The sequence below is a fragment of the Malaya genurostris genome, chromosome 3 (genome assembly GCF_030247185.1).
Source record: "Malaya genurostris strain Urasoe2022 chromosome 3, Malgen_1.1, whole genome shotgun sequence".
Taxonomy (NCBI): Eukaryota; Metazoa; Arthropoda; class Insecta; order Diptera; family Culicidae; genus Malaya; species Malaya genurostris.
In genome coordinates, this window is record NC_080572.1 from 65,240,281 (window position 1) to 65,261,509 (window position 21,229).

Below are 21,229 nucleotides of genomic sequence, written 5' to 3' on the forward strand. Positions count from 1 at the left end.
GAGTAGATTTTCTGGAGATTTTCGGCATCATAAAATAGAAAGAGTTAATGAATAAAATTTCCGATTTGTATATTTACGATAGCGATGTTGGCGACTCTCCGACGGAGCAAGTATCGGAGGATCCAGACTCCGAAGTGTACCCGTCGGAGGACGAATCCGACACCTTCGAGGCAATTGTACAGTTTGACTTTAATGCACGGTCCGAGCGGGAATTGTCGTTACGGAAAGGCGACAACGTAATATTGTACAACCAGGTATTTCAACATGCGCTTTGTGGTGATTGTCGTTTGTAACGTTTGTTTGTTTGTTTGTTTGTTTGTTTTTCGTTCGGTTAACTTAGGTCTCCAATGATTGGTGGCGTGGAGCCGTGAACGGCAAAACTGGGCTCGTTCCGGACAAATACATTTCGCTAAAGATCAAGTAAGTTTTCAAACTATGTATTTATCTGACTGTCTGACAGTTAACTAAAAGCGCATAATGGCTTCATAATTTATGTTAAAATCATTAAATGTTTTCCTTCCACTTCATAGAGACGAAGACCGGGATAAAAGTGAACACCTGAAATCGTCCAGCTCGGAAGAATCGGTTCGGAAACGACGTCCCAGTGGAAACATTTCGCTCAACAGCCAACTTTCGATCTGCACCCAAAATTCGAACACACTCTCTAACATAACTTGTGGCAGTGATTACACTGGATCGACTATCAGTACCGCAACACCAGGTGGAGGTGGAGGTGGAGGCGGAGGCGGAGGCGGAGGCGGAGGCGGAGGCGGTGGAGGAGGAAGTAGCGTTAGTTCTGTCCCAGTTGGTTTGCTGCAAACATCGTTGTCTTCCTCGCCAGGACATCCACAGTATCAGACCATACAACAAATGCAGCAGCATCCGACGCCGATTAATAATCAGGTGACTCATCAGCCGCCACTACCGACGGCACATCCTCTGATCGGGGACAAAGTGGTCGAGCTGAAGGATCCGGACTACATACATTACGATACGGTGGATCTGAAAAGTTCGACGTACAGTTATCACGATGAACCACATTCATTTGAAAGTTCAGCGGAATTCTTGGAGGACATGAACCATTTCACATTCGAGGTACTGGAGACCACTGTTTGAATGCCGCTTTTGATTTTATCCATGCTGTTTACTCGTAATGTCTGTCTGTATGTCTATTGTCCATTGTTTTCAGAACCTGTGTTGCTCATTTTTGTGACAATGTTTTTTCGCTTGTCCGCTTGTTCATTTCCATTGAAATTTACATTTCATGTAGAATCGCGAGATTTTGCTTCAGCAAGAAAAATGTACAGTCGCCGTCATAATTTTGCGGTTTGTTTAGTTTAGAAGTTTTGTTTTTTTTCAATTGTTTGTACGTAGACCAGACAAACTTTATCTTACCTCCTAGTTTAGTCTAAGAGTGGCAGCTGATTAAACCGATGAATTTTTAATTTCTTAGGCTCGACTTAGGACTGCATGCAAGTTGAATGTGGCCTTTAGCTCAGTGCTTGTATTGTTGTGCGTGTATTAGTGTACTACTTACAATTACCACCTCTTTAGATGGCTCGAACCTTTGTACTGTTTCTGAACTGGAAAGTGTATACCTTCTGTAAGTGTTGGAGCCTTTGCTTTATGTTGAAATCTTCAAAGAAAACTAACATCACTCTTCTTTAGTCATTCGAAACTTTCAAGAACTGGGCTGGGTCACTATCCACGTCTACACTTGAACTTTTCTTCTATTACGATTAGACAACTAGTTAGCCAGTTTGTGAACTTAGTGATAGGTTTGAGAAGGAAAAAAACGAATATGAAACGAAGAGCGTCATATTAAATATGACAGTAATGATCCTTACCGTTAAGAGCTGTCCCATATTATTTGAAATAAATGTTAGCCTTTGTACTAATAGTCAAAAATGGTTAAACAAAATTTGACCTCCCTAAACCGATAGTACGAGAATTGAAATCGAATCGAAGGTACGTTCATGATTTGTCTCGAAAAAAATAGCCGGAATTCTCTTTTCCGTTTTCGTTGTTCGTTTTGCTTTGTTTATTTTGTATTCGACGTCGATTTTTAGATTGTTCTTTTGTTGGTGGAAGCCGACCAAAAACTTTGGATTACGTCCAACAGAAAAGGTGAGAGACATTACTGCTCTAATTATGTTCTAATTTGTGTTGCATCTGTGTTAATTTCCTCAAACTGTGTACTAACTAGACCTTCTCTATCATGTCTTGATGTGTTTTTTTTTCTCATTAACCACTTGAATTAAGTGCTTGTGTTTTATGTGATGCTTGCTATTGTATCGAATTAAAGGTATTGTAATACTAATTAATTAAAAGTACCTAGCATATGAGTAGGAGGGTGAATGGATATTTTTATATACCGCAAAGAGGTTAGTGCAAACCGCTTCTCGCTTGTTAGCCCAATATGTGATTACTATCAAACAAGCGTAGTTTGTTGATACAAAGCTGTAGTTTTTTTCGGACGAGAATATGTGTTACCTTACTCTGGGGTGTCTTATCAAAATTTATCATACCGGAGAGTGATAAGTTTTCGATCACGAATACTACATGGAATGAAAAGTCCCGGGCCTCTCACAGAAAATACGTGAATAGTTTCGAACCATGTATATTTTTGTTGAGAAGAAGCCTCTAAATGGCCCAACACCAAATTTATGACAATCTATCCACTAGTGTTCTGATAAAACAGCAGCGGTGAAATTTAATGATTTGCGATACGGATTGGTCCAGCATCCCCCGTATTCCCCAGATCTTGCCCCCAGTGACTATTATCTGTTTCCAAAGCTGAAAAGGCTTCTCCAGTCAAAGAAATTTTCGTCGCATGCTGAGGTCATTGCAGAAACGGAAGCCTATTTTGACTCGGATAACGGTTTTGATGTAGTTAAGCTCCCGCTGTTCAACTCAGCGATGCCAGATGGTAGTAGTGTCATTTCCGTAGATTGGCATTTTTCTCGGAAGCTCTCATGGTGAAAAGTTTATTTTTGCTCGTCAGACAAAACTAGTTTCCGTTGTTCTCCGTTGATAAATTGAAATTTCCGTAGATTTCCGTAGAAAAAATCCAATTTCCGTAGATTTTGTCTACGGATCCGTAGATCCGTAGAAAATGTTCGAATCCGTAGATCTACGGAAATTTGAGATAATCGACGTCAAAAATCGTTTAAAATTTTGGTAGTTGAAAGGGGGAAAGTTTCGCAATTCACACAATCGATCAACTATCAATTCGAATTCGAAAGTGTAAAGAAATCGTGTCAGTTTTATTCGTATTCACGACATCCAGTTATGTCTCTGACATTACACACCCGTACTTTTTTAAATGAGAGTGAACTTAACTCAAAAGTTGATTTCTTTGCATGAAATTTTCAATTTTCTAATAGGAAGAGTATAAAAGAGCGATTGAAAATTGTTCAATTTTCGTTCCGTAAAAGACATAATTACCTCCGAGCAAAAATCAAACGAAACACCTATGTCGCATTTCTCAATGGGTATAATCGAAACCAGAACTACCTAGTAAAATCATCAATGTTTTTTTTTATTTGAAAGATGTATGTAGTATATCAATGTAGTATTAACAGTTCGGCTGAAAAGTTCGTATCGTTTAATAGAAACACACATTTTTTTGCCAAAATTCGTTTGTATTATTCAACATAATTGCCATCAGAGGCGATACAGCGATTATAGCGATCTTCCAACTTTTCGATACCATTTTTGTAGTACGATTTGTCCTTTGCCTCAAAATAGGCCTCAGTTTCAGCGATTACCTCTTCATTGTTTCTAAATTTTTTACCAGCGAGCATTCTCTTGAGGTCTGAGAACAGGAAAAAGTCACTGGGGGCCAAATCTTGAGAATACGGTGGATGAGGGAGCAATTCGAAGCCCAATTCGTTCAATTTCAGCATGGTTTTCATCGACTTGTTTTTGATCGATTGTGAGCTCACGCGGCACCCATTTTGCACAAAGCTTTCTCATGTCCAAATATTCGTGAATAATATGTCCAACACGTTCCTTTGATATCTTTAGGGTGTCAGCTATCTCGATCAACTTCACTTTACGGTTATTGAAAATCATTTTGTGAATGTTTTTCACGTTTTCATCGGTAACAGCCTCATTTGGACGTCCACTGCGTTCATCGTCTTCGGTGCTCATATGACCAGTACGAAATTTTGCAAACCACTTACGAATTGTTGCTTCGCCCGGTGCAGAGTCTGGATAACACTCATCAAGCCATTTTTTGGTATCGGCGGCACTTTTTTTCATCAAAAAGCAGTGTTTCATCAACACACGAAATTCCTTTTTTTCCATTTTTTTCACAATAACAAAAGTAGCTTCACTCAAAATGCAATATCTCACAAAGTAATAATCAGACAGCTGTCAAATTTATACACGTATCTTTTGAAGGTTGTCACTAACTGAAAATGGTATGGATTTAATTCTAGTGGCGCCCTCTCATAGAAACGATACGAACTTTTCAGCCGATCTGTTATTATGCAACAGAAATCTTCAAAACACTTTTTATTTAAAAGATATTTTTATTCAGGCCTATTTGCGTACAAGCTTTACGTGGCCGATTGAGCCGATTTTGTAAATACATTTTTTTTTAAGTTGGATCTCATTGTCACCCTTTTTTCTAGGGGGAGGAGCTTCCATTTCCCTCCTGCGAGGATTGAGGGGCACTTCGTTCGTGGTTCGTCTCGTCATCCATTGTCGCATCGATGGTATTGTTGTCGATTTCCGTCTTCTTTTCGTTGCTAGTTGCTGTAGATGCGCCTTGTTGTACATTGGTTGCAATTGCTGGTTGGTTGGAGGGTAAGTTGTTAACTGCAGCCGGTGTACTTTGTTCTATAGAGAATACTGATGGTTTCGTTGGAGGGGATGCTTCATTGTTGTTGGCGACTGTCACAGGTGTGCTGGGGTTGCTTGGGGTTTATGTGAAAGAAGCACCGTTGTCCTTTGGTGTAGTTGTCTCCTTGTCCAGTTTATCACATGGCTTACCGTAGTGAACAGCTTTATGGCAATATTGACATGTGGCCATCTGATTGTCATAGGTAACAAGTGATTTGCACGGTATTTTTTGTATCTTGACCGAAAATCACATAAGAAGGTATAGCCTTCTTCAAGTGTATACGTAATAAACGTACGCCATTTAGAATACCGGGGAAAAAATTCTTCCACTTTTCTTTTTCGATAGAGAGAATCGCTCCGTATTGGGACATAGTTTTGCGAATATGAGAATCGGTGACGCTTGAGTGAAAATCATGCACACGTTCTTCTATAGCACTACCATCCATATATACTGGAATGTTGAACTTAATGTTCTCGTGCTCCACATAGTGCACATTGTTATTATCTTTTGCGAATTAAATTGCATCCAACTCTTTATAAAACTGGATGTAAACAACATTATTCGTCTTATTGCATTGAAGTAAATGCACACGTTTAATGTCAAGATGCATTTGCTCCTTAAGCAAACCTTCAAGTTCTCGTATCGAAGGTCGAATTTTGCACTGCCTGAAGTCAACAACAATTGTATTCTTTCGTGTCGGCTGTAGCTTTTGCTCGTTTGGTTCACTCATTTCGAGGTCGTTCTATTGTTCACTACACAATACTGTACTTGTTTTTTTCTGTTCCGAACGTAAGCGGTTTTGTTTTATCGACTGACTTGGATGAGATGTAAAACAGAACTGGGTCATCAATGATTGATGCAAGGGGAGAGTCGCTTAACACAAACTATATTGTGCCTCTAAAAAAACACGTGATATACTGTGAGTCTAAGTGTGCCACGCTGTGCCCCATGAAACAGCTACTTGTCAGAAATGAGCCCTTCGTGTGCCGCAACTGTGCAACTGTATGAAAACTAAAGTGCCTATATTGATAAATGCACCAACGCATTGTGTTAATGTGTGATTGGCACATTGTTCTAAGCGTCCTCCCCTTGGATTGATGGATGAAAGCTTGAAAACACGATCTAGGCACTACAATGGGAAACGATATATTCTTGAATTCTTCGATATAAAAATATTCCAGGAATAAGAGCGTACCGAACAGCACAACACGGTTGTAGTATTATTTTCACTCAAAAGAGAAAAGTGAAACTGAGAAAACTGAAACTGACCCAGTGTACTTTCCTCAAACAAACATTGTTAGCGAAACTGTGTTGGTTTCGCACATAGTAACGGGGATCTGAGCAAACCTGATATCAAAACTAGGATCGAAACTGACTCGATTTTTAGTTCAACAATGACGGTTTGACAGCAGTTAGGGTACAAACTGGGTTAGGTTTGGCATCAAGCGAAAACGACATTAAATTTATAAACTGGAACAATATTTCGTTAGTCTCACCTTAGCGACTGTAAACGTGTAATGACGCAGTATTCAATTATTATGCATTAAACAAAATTAACTTTTTCGGGTGGTGATAAAAAAAAGCTGAGACAGATAATTGATGTCTTTGACAACCTTTCCTTTTGCCTTGAGTATCCTCTTCATGATTGCCCAGTATTTCTCAATAGGGCAGAACTGGGGGCAGTTGGGTGGGTTAAGGTTTTTCGGAACAAACTGGACCCCTTAAACTGCATACCATTCTAGAACGAATTTGCTGTAATGACAGCTTGCCAAATCTGGCCAAAACATTACGGGATGGTCGTGGGATCGAATGAACGGAAAAATTCGTTTTTGGAGACACTCTTTTTGGTATAGTTCCGATGTCATTGTCTTATTTGTAACGAAAACCTTTGTTTTTTGCCACAGCTGCAAATACCCTGCCAAATCATAAATTTTCTTGCAAATTTGTTGGCAAAAACAAATTTAAATTTGTTTGGAAAATCCCCCCGAGCCGTTGTCAAGTAAAATTGTTGACCTGGGATTTGCTCGAAGTCAGCCTTGACATAGGTTTCATCGTCCATCAGAAGACACCCGTCGAACTTGGTCAGCACCTGGTCATATAGTTTCCGAGCACAAATTTTGACCACACTATTCTGTTTTATGGTCCGAATTGGCTGTTTGCTAGCTCGATACGACTTTATTCCTTCCCGGAGTCGAGTTCTCCTCACGGTACTATGGGCAGCACCGAATTTTCTGGCCAAATCACGGTCCGACAGATTGGCATTCCTCTAAATCGTCTCCAAAACCTCAGTAGCAACAAGTGAAAAATTATCCTCGTGTATGTTGTAGAGTTGGGACTGAATCTGAGTTGATCCGGACTATTCATAAATTCAATATACACGAGAAGCAATTAGTGCACTCAAAATAAAAAAAAAATCCTCGTTAATGGTTATATACAAACTCATGCTTCTTCTTTTTTTAATAGAAAGCGCAAAAAAGTGATTCAAAACTGGGTTTGATTAAAAATTGAACGATTTTGATATTCTTGCGTTGGACTTAGCATAATTGAAAGCAAAATTAGCAAAATTTCAATTGATCACATCTATAATTGATGATTCATGATTTTAAAACCCGTTTCTTAGGTACGGCAATGGAAAAACAACGTATTCTTGCATTCTTAACTTCGATAAGAATATTCCGAGAATGAAAACGCACTGAACTGCGAGGAGTATTTTTTAACACAAATGTTTGAAAACTCAATGTTTCCTCCAATGCATGAATAAATGAGAGAGAACTCATGGTCTGAGTAAATTCTACTCAAATAAATACTCAAATTTTGGCATATTGTTCTAGTTTATGAATTTGAGTAACCGCAACTCAAACCATGAGTTATGTTTAAAGAGCGTGTGTGTAATCCAGAAAACTGTATAGCGGCCCTTACACATGACAATATTATTGTCAATCCAAAGTATTGTCAATACCATCAATCCAATTGGCTTGATAACTTGAGTTCGAGTTTTTCGAAAAATTCAAGCGTTTGACGCTTTAAATATGAGGCCATTGAGCAATTTGACGTCTCTGTTACGCACACCGATGCAGCGTATACGGATATTGAATTTTTTATCGTGGCGTCACGAATAAACAAAAATTCATCCTTGACAGTTCAGCGGTACTGTTCACAAACAAGCTTAAACAAAAATCGAATCAAACAATCATCTTTACACTTTGCAACTAGTCACTTTTATTCAATAAATCTCAAAAACAAACCGTATCAAATCGTGAGCAAATGTTTTAATACTCTATTTAGGCGATATGGACCGTAAATGCTCTCATCCAATTTGTCAACAGACAAACAAAAAAATCTCTGTTTACAAACAGTACTGCTGAACTGTCAAAATGTGTTCATCCGATTGAGGTTAGCAGTGACGGTAAAAAACCTAATTGCGGGGTTCGATTTTCACTGACGTAAAAACATTTATGAATTTTATAATTATACACTGCTGAAAAAATGCTTAGAGTTTCACTAGTTTAGAACTCATGAAACAAGCAAGAATCAGATCTATTTCGTGTTGAAGATTTTTATGAACAGTTTTATGGTTATCTTAACTGTTTTCTAAGCATTGCACAATTTTTCGTTCCAAATATTCCTTCAATAATTGGCCCTATGCGGCTCGACAAAATTCACTGGGCATCTTTGGCACACTCACACTAGTATTAACTACACTAAACACATTCACGCGTGGATTGGTCAATTGCACATATTTAACAGTTTCTCTCTGAGGAGAAAGTATTAGCGGCCCTTACACGTGACAATATTATTGTCAATCCAAAGTATTGTCAATACCGTCAATCCAATTGACTTGGTAACTTGAGTCCGCATTTTTCGAGCAAATCAAGCGTTTGAAGCTTCAAATATTCCCACTTAGAAAAAAACGTTCAACGGTGGTCCTTCATTGGTCCAATACGTTGGATCATTGGTCCAATGAAAGTCCAATCAATCGTTCAACGGAGGGCCAACACGGGACCTTCGTTTGCCGATTTTGAAACAGACCGTTGAACCGAATGCCATTTTTTTCGTTCAACAAATCCGGCAGACAGAGGTCCATTGTTGAGCCATTTTTAACATAAGGAGTTGGAGCCCCGTTGGACTAGTTTTACTGCAGAATTTCTGAAGTTTTATCCACTTATTTGTTCAAACTAACAATACATACCTGCACAATACTTCTACTTCACGTATAATAACAACAAATTTTCTTTCTATGGAAAGGTAACACTTAATTTTCACACTATTTTTGCAAGAGAAAAAACAACAACAAACCGTTCCAGCAAATTGAACGAATATTTCGTGCAATATATCGTTCAACAAGCGCTCAAAAATCAACAAATTTGAACGGCCTGCTGAGAGGGTTGCAACTGAACATTGAAACATTGAGAGAAGAGCTCATTGCACATATTTGACCGTTTCTTCTCTGGAGAGAAAGTATTGTCGGATTGATGAGCAGTTTTGATTTTTTGACAATATGTTCGTCAATCCAATGAAGTTTCCATTACACGATCAAAAGTATTGTCAATACTCTTTGTATTGACAATAATATTGTCTCGTGTAAGGGCCGCTTATAAACGGCATTTCTGCTACCAAAGTAAACATTATAGTGTGAGTTCATTCTAGGCGAATTTTTGGTAAATTTTACCAACACGCTAAAAAAAGCTACATTAGAATAAGTGAGTTAAATTTAAGTGTTAATTCTTGTCCCTTTCAACGAGTCATAATGGTGCACAGTAGGACAGCATTATACTGTTTTGTTTGTGGTGCTAGAAACATACGATTTAACTTCATTTTCATTCTCAAATTGTTTAGTCCCGTTCTGTAAGCATAACTTTTCTATTCCGTTTGGTTGTTTATGTTTTATCGCCGCTTAAAGTAACAGTATTGTTGATCAAACGCTTGACAATTGCAAAACCACCCATTTAACCTGTGTATCTAATTCGTAACTATTGTCACGTTCTACAATCTACATTTCTGATCCAAACTTCACCCTTTTTCAGCCCCAGAAACCATCGGAACCAATCTACGCTGAACCGACCAAGATCACCGTTCCCCGGGATGGTAAATCTCCGGTTGGTGGGGAGAGCATCGAAGGTTCCGGTACTAGTAACGACGATCCGGAAGATACCGTAGAGTTTCGGTATGCTCTCAGTGGCATGGGAGAACCGCCAGAACACACCAAATCGTCACTGATGTTGAATCGTCGCAGTGATACGCTCCCGGTGGCCCTGACCAAGGACCAGGGGGACGATAAGAATCGACACTCGGATTCAGCTGCCGGAATCGGCAGTCAGACTGTTGATGAGAATGGGGAGCCGATAAGACCTATGAGAAAGTATCATTCGAAAAGTTTCAGCTTGTCGGAAAACAAGCTCAGCTTGGTTGCGGTCGGAGCTGGTTCTTCTGCTATGAATGTTTTCCAGCAGAATCGAGATTTGTGGCAGAAACGCGCTACGCAGAGTTCATATCAAAATCTTGCGACTTCGAGAATTTTGAGTCGAAATAGAATAGCTCCGGACTTGGTCATGGATTTACCACCGGCGATCGGGAAAGATGGAACCGGAAGCATTTCTCGAGAGTCGTTAGACAGCGAATTGGAGGACATGACATCGGCGGAGCGATTTGCGGCTCAAAATCAATGTACGTTGAAGAAAAATGAACGGTTCTCAACGGAATCGGTTGTATACGAGAACACCGGCAAGAAGGAGGTTAAATTGGATTTGAAAGGTGGACTACCGGTTGACAAGCCAAAGGCAGAGGTGAAGCCACAGGAGTGCAGTGTTAAAACACCGACATCGATTGATATTCCTAAAATTATCGAAGAAGGAGGTTCTGTCAGTGGAGAGGATGTTGCGGAGGGCATTACCAAAATTACCGCGGATGAGGTGCTTCACATAGACGAGTCTTCGGCCGGTGGAAACACGGATAGTCTAGCTTCGCCTGCGACCAAAGATTTGGCCAAGAGTCCTATTCCAGCGAGAAATACTCAGAAGTTTGTTTCCCAGTTTGCAGATCTTCACCTGACTGGAGGTTGCCTGGTGAAAGCTACTGAGAACACATCCGCAGCAGCGGTTACCTCTCTGGCACAGGAACAACAGGCCAAAAGTTTGAGTTCGTTCAAACCACAGGTCAAGGTTAAACCACATATCCTGAAAAAGCCCCAGGTGCTTCCACCGCACACACCCGAAATGTCACGGCGAACACAGGACTAGAATCGGCGGATTGGACTCGGTTGCCGGTCCAAAACACTCATTCTGTAAGTGATATACCAAAAATAAGTAAACAATAGTAATTGAGAGACGTTTAGCGCGGATACTGATGAGCTGAACAGGTGACTGTGAGAATTTGAGCGACTGTGGGAATTGTGGAAATACAGGGTTCGTCCCGGATGGGTAAGAGACAGGGGCGGTTACACGCTTACTATAGCAGTTTTAGCAGAGCAGAGTTTTGGATCGAATTTTTAAATCTTTGGTAACGGTAGCAGATCGGACAGTAAAAACACCAAAATATTTCAATGTAACAATAAATATTAATGTTTAAGACTGGATTGGTACAATATACAAACTGGGAGGAATCAGTAAGATCAATAATAAACGAGAAATCAGAATAGTAGAACAGATAGCAAGTTCTCGAATTGAAAACAAAATAAAAAAATCGAATTTCTAAGTCAGTAGAGGTACAATTTTATGTGTATTACGAGCAGTAGATTGTGAGCAGATTTTTAGTCTGAACCATATTTAGTGAACCAACATCACAACATAATCTCTAGCCTAGGAGAAAGTGATGAACAAAAGGCCTCTCCAGTGATTGATGCAACATCTGAATTTTGATATTAGAATTAGTTCAAGCCGTAATTCCTAACACCTTAACCTATATTTTACATTATTATTATGAACATCGAATTTTTTAAAAATAAGTTAAGCGATCAATCGCACGTGAAGTGCAAATTCTGAATCGGTTTTAGTAAAACAAATATTTTTTAAAGTTTTAACATCTTCTCAGTGAGTCCTTTTTATTAGACTTTACAATAAAAAAAATGTGCTAAAAAGAAATAACATTGCATATTCCCTCTACACATTTGAAGCAGTGGTTTATTTGGAAAAATTATTGCAACCCGCCGATTTTCTGTGTTCCGATCAATTCGAATGGCTTCACTAGAATCTGATTTAGAAGCTACTCTCATCGTGTACGACCGATAAAACAAGCTAGCTCACAGAAAGCAACATTAGCAACAGTAGACCAGCTCCCAGTAAAAGAACGAATAAGCTAATGAAATAACGAATCAATAAGCCAAAAATAACTCTGTTGTCCAACACAATAAAAATGTATACCCATAACTGTGCAGATAGCGATGAAATATATTAAAAACTGAAGAGAACCAAGCGATATCAGCGAGCTATCGATCACTCCGGTGACTAAATCAAATACAGTACCAATAACCCAAACTATGCAGAACTATCCACGACGATATGCAGTGGACATTATTCTCAGCTTTTTAATCTGGAAAACGATTCAACCAAAACCAAGCAAGCAACGCCGCAAGTAAAATAGTCTTCATCCGTTCAGCCCTGCAGGTTAAGGGTCCCTAACTGCATTCGTTGCGTACACATTCATAAACTCAACTATCCATTTATCACTATTAAAAAGCTATTGCAAGCTAAAACTAGAAGAAGAAAAAAAACATTCGACCATTTCGTAGCCATTACCATTTACCCACTTATCCATCAAATGTTCCAAAATAAACGAAACATATTAAATACCAACCACTTTCAGGTCGGTTTCTTTATTCATTTGAAGAAATTTCCACCAGTTTTCAGATTGATAATGTAGACACAACTTCAACTATTCACCGCTAGGTGACGCCTAACAGGTATGCTCGAAAAATGTGTAAATTTTTAATCAACACTGTATTTGTATTTCTTCCTTTCAAACCAAGTTTGGCCTCAACAAACACCCACCCCTATTATGTATTTCGATCGAATCGGATTTTTTTTCGAACGAATATAAAAATTTGCGTTCTGCAATTCGATCGAGTGATGTTTTGTATGGAAAACTCGAATTCTATCGAGCTACAGAATGCAAAATTTTGTATTCGATCGAAACAATCCGATTTGAACGAAATACAGAATAGGGGGGAAGGGGGGGGGGGGGGGGATAGACTTCGGTTGCAGTGATGACTTTCGCATTCGAGCCAAATTTCGTTCTGCAAAAACGCATCAATAACTCAATGTAATAGAGCAATTCCAGGAATGAGTAGACGAAAAAGTGACAAATTCAAAATCGACCTTCTCCGATTTGGATGAAACATTGCACATGACTTCAGTATGGCAAACCATAAGTTTTGAACCGATGGAGAGGTCAATCCGACTCACGACTTATTTTTAAAAAGGGTGTATGTATTTTTGCATTTTACAAAAATTGCATTATTCAAATTGTTGTAACTTGGAAACCGTTAATCGTACAAAAATGACGTTCAGGAAGAAGTTGTAGGGAATCAATAGGGCACTTTAAAAAACTTTGATATTTGTTCTCAATAATTTCAAAATGAGCCAACAAAATTGAATAAAAAAAATAGGGTTTCGATTTTTTTGATAATTTTTATTTTAAAGCTCTTATTAAAACCTACAGATTGATGGCTATCCCATCCGTGCCTTTTGAAAAATGAAGATGTTACAGCTAAAACAATGTAAAGATATATTCAAAATTTCAAGTTCTTGTTGAAAGATAATCAATTAAACAGTAGAATATTATTCTACAGATTAAAGGCAATAAATTTGTTCATGATATCCTTTCTTCTAAAAGTAGCTGTTCTTAAATAACCAAGTATCTCAGGTTATTTAATTATAACACCATTTTTTATATTTCCATGAATTATTTATTGCTATATCTACAATTATTACATATACATGAATAATTCTTAATTATATTTAAGGTTTTAAATTTTTGAAAATTGTATGAGTACTACGTGCATCGTTATTCAAATACAGTCTTGTGACGATTGTGGTTTCTGAAATCGGGACCAAAGAATGGTATTTCTGTGTGCATGGAATCATTTTAGTATCCTTATAAACACTACTCCACTCGGTCACACCCCGTTCATATTCTTCTTGTGACACGTAACAAAAATACATGGTCGTGAATGCATCTCGACGTCTCTGCTCTGCCCATTCATATAATTGTTTTGCAGTTGTGATTGGGTGTTCATGTAGTTTAGCCAAGCTTTCACGTCGTGCCATTCGTTTTAAATTACCCCACATGGTTCTTTTACCATGATAATAATTTTTAAATTATTATCACATGGTCCTTTACCATGAGAAGTTGCAAAAATGCCACTCAGCATCAATGTTATACATTGATTTAAATTTACAGAGACTTTCAAAATTGTTTCTGTTTTTGTACTGCGATGCAGCTCCGTCAGACATAAATATTGCTTTTTTATTTTAATTTTTGTCTTTCAAAAATGACATTAAGTGTGAAATAAACACTTGAACCGCGATGGTACTTCTGAAATCACAATGAAACTTAAATGTTTAAGCTCTTCTGATTCTCTATAATAAATTTCAAACGGATGAATGGTTGCTTGATCGTTTCCAGGTACTTTTTGACCACTTTTGCGACGTGAGGCCGAGCATTGTCGTGTTGTAGGATGACTTTGTCATGTCGCTCTTGATATTGTGGCCGCTTTTCTTTTAGCGCGCGACTAAGGCGCATCAGTTGCGTTCGGTAGCGATCTCCTGTGATGGTTTCACCCGATTTTAAGAGCTCGTAGTAAATCACACCGAGCTGATCCCACCAAAATACAAATCAACACCTTAGCGCCGTGAATATTCGGTTTTGCCTTCGACGAAGTAGCATGCCCGGGCTTTTCCCATGATTTTCTGCGTTTAGGATTATCGTATCGAACCACCGGTTACGATTCGATGTAAAAACCCCTTACGATTTTATCTTTGAAGCAGTTGCTCACATACAAATAGACGGCGCTCGATGTCCCTCGGTTTCAACTCGTACGGCACCCAATTTCCTTTTTTCTGAATCATACCCAGGGCATTGAGACGTTTTGAAATGGCTTGCTGACTAACTCCCAACGATTCGGCAAGCTCTTCTTGGGTTTGGCACGAAGCTTTATCAAGCAATGCTTCTAGTTGTTCATCTTTGAAGGTTTTTACTCTTCCACCACCATGTTTGTCTTCGACATCGAAATCACCATTTTTAAAACATTGAAACCACTCCCGGCACGTTTTTTTACTCAGAGCAGCATCACCGTAAGTTTCTGAGAGCATTCGAAGGGCTTCAGCTGCATTTTTTCGAATTGTAACAGAAAAGTAAATTTCCTGCAAATGGCGAGAATTGGGCACATAAACAGACATTTTCGAGCGTGAATAGTACGAAAACAAAAACAACTGTCACTGAAACGGCGATGACAATTCGTTAGGCACTGTACACACTCACTTTAAAGGCAATATCATCTATGTATTTCGACCAGCCTCAGACGGTACAGCCACCTATTGAAAAACGGCGGAAGCAAAGTTGTACACCTGATACAATTTCTCCTGTCTCTAAAATAGATTTTGCCTTTTTAAGAACATCAGATTGCTGATTTTTAATAAAATCATGAGTCACAAGATTTCTAATTTTTCACAAAAATATGCTGCAAATTCTTCTACTGGTTTGACAAATTTCTCTAGATCACATCTGTCAGTAGAAACCCATTGTTCAAATCTTATCTCAGTCAAATCACGTTCCTCGAAATTGTCTAAAACGCTTCTCTCCAGATCTTGTGTCGCTGGACAACTTTTGCATTCACGGAGTTAGCAGAATCTTTTTGATGAGTCACATAATATCTTTTTTAAATAATAATTCTTATCATCATACTTGAAATATTTTTCAACAGCATGAATCGCTAATGAAACATTCTCATGGATTGTGCAAACACATATGTTATGTGAACCAGAACTTCCAAGCAACTTGCAGTGTTTTGGTCTTAATGCTGCAAATGTACTAAATCCAATATTTCGATCTGTAAATTCCTCCTTATAACCCAAATAAATTTCTTTCAATGATGAATAAAGCAATCGTTTTTGTTTGCGTTCACACTTACCATTCATTTTGACTGTGACGCAATCTCTTGATCCCGGCATTGTTCTGCTGTTGAAATATTGAAGCACCTCGTTTTCTATCGTTTCGTTCCTGCTGCGTCCCGTTTTTTTCTTGTACTTTTTGTACAATTAACGGTTTCCGGGTTACAACGATTTGAAAAAGGCAATTTTTGTGAAATGAAAAAAAATACATTCGCCCTTTTTAAAAATAAGTCGTGAGTCGGATTGACCACTCCATCGGTTCAAAACTTATGGTTCGCCATACTGAAGCCATGTGCAAAGTTTCATCCAAATCGGAGAAGGTCGAGTCTGATGATCTGCTAAGCATTTCTGGAATTGCTCTTTAGCGACAAAAAAAACCTTTGGTTTAGACAAAAAAAATAGTTATTCCAAATCAACGATTTCGAAACGAATTCAAACTAGTTTGATAATAGATTCAATTAAATTTCTTTGTTTAATGAAAAGAATGAAGCGAATTAACTAGCAAAAGATTTGTTTTTAAAAAAAATTGTATCAATTTAATTCAACAAAATTGTTCAGTAAAATGAACTGATTTATTTTTTGGAAAACAATGTGATTCTTTCGAACCAGTTGTTTAGTAATATTCACTAGAAGGCTAGTTAAACTTGATTAGTTGTTTTCGAACTTTTTAAAAAAAGACAAACTCGTGTTACTACGACAAGATCTCAGAACTTAATGACTGCCGTTCGTTTTATTTCGCATAATTGAATCTAACTTCTAGAATCTAACTGCTGACCAAGCTACACGTGACCGGGTGTCGTTGATGTTGTAGTCGTCCGGTGTTGCTGATCGGGTTATTATCGACTGCGTTCAAAACCGCTAAATGTACATACATTTAGGTTGCGTTGAATTCCGTTCGGTTAACTGGCTCAGTTGATTTTATCCTCAATTTGTTTTCCCCGAACTGAATTGAATAGTTGAATTAAATGAAAAATTGTTTGATAATAAAAATAACAGAACGTATAAGAAAAACATTTTTCATTTTAAACAATATATTAATAAAAATAAGTAGGCCAAACCAACTAAAATAAATATTATTGTTTGTAATTTCAGTCAGCAATATTCGTTGAATCTACCCTGATTTTCTTTTGTCACTATATCAACAAAATAATTCGATTTGATCAGTTTTACAATTTGGTTCTCTGCGTGTGAGGTTCGAAAATCAGCTCTTGTTGAGATCATATTGTTTACCCAAACATATCCGGATCTCTTCCAATCCCTGCCAACACATCTCGTATCCCGTGATGCTCGTGGAGACACAGACAGACAGTGGTACCCGTGGCCTCTAGAAACAATGAGTGTCGGACTAACATTCATTCCATTTCCTCAGTAGCACAGCCTTTGGTCGTAATTTCCACTCATTCGGTCAATCACGAAGTGCAACTACGGGCGATCTACTTGAGCTCAGCACTTTCTAGTAATGAGTTTACGAGGGTCACTGTGAGATTGAATGAGTTCTTTTGTGCCAACAGAGCCATTGATTACACGAATTCTGTTTTTATATCAACACCTATGCATAATAAGTTACATTACATATATTTTATCACATTTATTCTATTTCCACGATCACTACCGCATTATATTTTACATTGAAACAGGTTCAGAAAAACCAAAGTCTTACGGAAAGTAACTTAATACTTCATAACTGTTTTTATCATGGTAAAGGATATCCGTCATCGCCAGGTGCCAGAGTAGTAGTGGTAGTAGGCGTCTCAGTGGTGGTAGTAGTAGTTGTTTTTTTCGTTGTAATAATTGGTGCATCGTCAACGTCATCGTCATCGTCATCATCGTCATCATCATCATCATCATCATCATCATCATTAATGATGATGATAGCACGAGTTTCTCTGGATGGTGGTACGGGATCACTTTTTGTACTATTTTTTAATGTACTGGAGGATGTTGGAAGCGTAGTCGATTGAACTAGACCGATGTAGATGCTGGCAGTTGATGTGATCAGTTTTGTTGAATTATCCGTCGAAGCAGGCGGCACAGTGGATGTTTGTAGTGCAATCGGTAGAGTAGGCCGGGTGTTCACTTCGTTCGTTGCACTCACTACAGTGGTTGAAGAGTTTCCCGTTGTTTCACTTCCATCAAAACCGTGTAATAAATGTCCCAGAAAATCACCAATTCCAGCTGAAACCGTAGATACTCCGATCAACAGTATGATCAGTCGAAATACAGGAACATTCATCGTGGTCAAGTTGGTTTTGAAAGACAGACTAGAATGAGTGAGCGACTAATGGAAAAATTAGATCAACGTGATTATTTATAGCACTGGCGAATCAATTTCGCGAACTTTCATGCTTGAATGTCTGGTGTCTAGGTTAAGGTAAGGTGGTTGAATGATGTTCCGACCAAGAATAGCAGATACATATTTTAACCCATCAATCAAACCAGCAATCAGAACTGCTACCTTTGAGTTTCCATAATTTGCTAATTGTTTTATTTTACGCGACTTCGTCAATTAGCATTAATTAGTACAGGGTGATTGATTTGAAGTTGCCCAAACATACAGTCGATACCATAACAGTTCGGCTGAAAAGTTCGTATCGTTTAATAGAAACACACATTTTTTTGCCAAAATTCGTTTTTATTATTCAACATAATTGCCATCAGAGGCGATACAGCGATTATAGCGATCTTCCAACTTTTCGATACCATTTTTGTAGTACGATTTGTCCTTTGCCTCGAAATAGGCCTCAGTTTCAGCGATTACCTCTTCATTGCTTCTAAATTTTTTACCAGCGAGCATTCTCTTGAGATCTGAGAACAGGAAAAAGTCACTGGGGGGCAAATCTGGAGAATACGGTGGATGAGGGAGCAATTCGAAGCCCAATTCGTTCAATTTCAGTATGGTTTTCATCGACTTGTGACACGGTGCATTGTCTTGATGAAACAAAACTTTTTTCTTCTTCAAATGAGGCCGTTTTTTTGAAATTTCGTCCTTCAAACGCTCTAATAACGCTATATAATAGTCACTGTTGATGGTTTTTCCCTTTTCAAGGTAGTCGATGAAAATTATACCATGCGAATCCCAAAATACAGACGCCATAACCTTACCGGCCGATTGTTGAGTCTTTCCACGCTTTGGGTTCGGTTCATCGCGTGCAGTCCACTCAGCTGACTGTCGATTGGACTCCGGAGTGATGTGATGGAGCTATGTTTCGTCCATTGTTATATATCGACGAAAAAAATCGGTTTTATTTCGATATAACAGCTCTAAACACTGCTCAGAATCATCAATTCGTTGTTGTTTTTGATCGATTGTGAGCTCACGCGGCACCCATTTTGCACAAAGCTTTCTCATATCCAAATATTCGTGAATAATATGTCCAACACGTTCCTTTGATATCTTTAGGGTGTCAGCTATTTCGATCAACTTCACTTTACGGTCATTGAAAATCCTTTTGTGGATTTTTTTCACGTTTTCATCGGTAACAGCCTCTTTTGGACGTCCACTGCGTTCATCGTCTTCGGTGCTCATATGACCAGGACGAAATTTTGCAAACCACTTACGAATTGTTGCTTCGCCCGGTGCAGAGTCTGGATAACACTCATCAAGCCATTTTTTGGTATCGGCGGCACTTTTTTTCATCAAAAAGTAGTGTTTCATCAACACACGAAATTCCTTTTTTTCCATTTTTTTTCACAATAACAAAAGTAGCATCACTTAAAATGCAATATCTCACAAACTAATAATCAGACAGCTGTCAAATTTATACACGTATCTTTTGAAGGTTGGTACTAACTGTAAATGGTATGGATTTAATTCTAGTAGCGCCCTCTCATAGAAACGATACGAACTTTTCAGCCGATCTGTTACAAGACTGATGAATCATGAATCAGCAACCAATGCAAGTCAGTTAAAGGGTGTACCGATTCAAAGTGCATCACGAGAGAATATCCACCCTAACTTCATCCATTCATCAGATCATCTCACCACTTTCAGGGAACCCAATCAAAGATATTGTTTAACCTGTTCCATGTTCAATACCATTTCCAAATGCACGAACCTTCCTGTTAACACTACTCATAAGATAATAGAATGCTTACGAGGCGCCTCCTTCATGTACTACCTACATGCAAGAGCACTTCTTAATACTTTTCAATTGGCCGCAGCTCCGGTGCGTCCTTCGGCACATAGTTGACCTCATTAGCCTTGTACCACCCCAAAACAAACTTTCCAGTAATAACACGAGTCCAAATCCGACCAGCAAAGCGTAGGACCTTTGTGTGACCTTAGAAGTAGCAGTAAACGCTTTTCGAGACAATCCTTTATTTCCAGGTGATTTCGCCTATTGATCATGCCGGTTGTCACAGATGGAGTGCTTCACTTTTCACATGTGCAAATTAATTGCCAAATCATATATATATATATATATATATATATATATATATATATATATATATATATATATATATATATATATATATATATATATATATATATATATATATATATATATATATATATATATATATATATATATATATATATATATATATATATATATATATATATATATATATATATATATATATATATATATATATATATGTATATTAAACTCTATTAATAATGAGAAAAAGTTTATCGCTTCAACCGAAATAGCAGAATAGTAGAGAAACTTAACGCTATAAAAATATATGCTTGCATACAAAACTTGAAATCAAGCCTGGCGAAGAGAAGATTAAATCTGTATGAAATGTTCAAAACGACGAATGCAACAATGAGAGATTCTCTTTATTTACTTTCTCTTTCGAATATTACGGTAATATTAGCAATCCTTCACTCCAATTATTTACCGATAATAATAACTAAAGCTATCATCTTTGAATCTGCACTGAAGAAATTACCCAAAAAAGCAGGAATATTTCTCAATACTCGAGAGAGAAAGTAAACAAAGAGAATCTCTCATTGTTACATTCGTCGTTTTTAACATTTCATACAGAAATATCGAAATCGGTATCGCAAGTATGTACAAAGATATAATTGCATACATTTGGGATATTGGTGTAATTTCGTCGGCTATAAAACAAATACAAATCAAGACAAACAATGTTCGGTATAGGTTCCTAATCAAGATCAATCTAAGCAGACTCTCGTGCAATTGCAGGTTCAAAAGTCTGACGGTTGTTTGAACTAGATCATTAGAAATTTTGCTTGCCTTGTTCCACATCAATGGCTCGAACAACCCCATGAGGCTGATCCTTGTAGTTTTTTTATATAACT

At 38.0% G+C, this 21,229-nt stretch overlaps 1 protein-coding gene across 6 annotated transcripts in view; it reads left to right on the forward strand.

Moving 5' to 3' along the window:
* Positions 1 to 12,642, forward strand: part of LOC131436594 (SLIT-ROBO Rho GTPase-activating protein 1-like) — a 315,841-nt gene extending 303,199 nt beyond the window's left edge. For all 6 annotated transcript variants that reach the window (XM_058605405.1, XM_058605408.1, XM_058605406.1 and 3 more), the window contains 4 exons: positions 83 to 254; positions 341 to 420; positions 531 to 1,095; positions 9,877 to 12,642. In XM_058605405.1, coding sequence (XP_058461388.1) covers positions 83 to 254; positions 341 to 420; positions 531 to 1,095; positions 9,877 to 11,088 — 2,029 coding nt within the window. In that variant the 3' untranslated portion in view covers positions 11,089 to 12,642. The remainder of the gene's footprint in view (positions 1 to 82; positions 255 to 340; positions 421 to 530; positions 1,096 to 9,876) is intronic.
* The last annotated feature ends 8,587 nt before the right edge of the window (positions 12,643 to 21,229 follow it).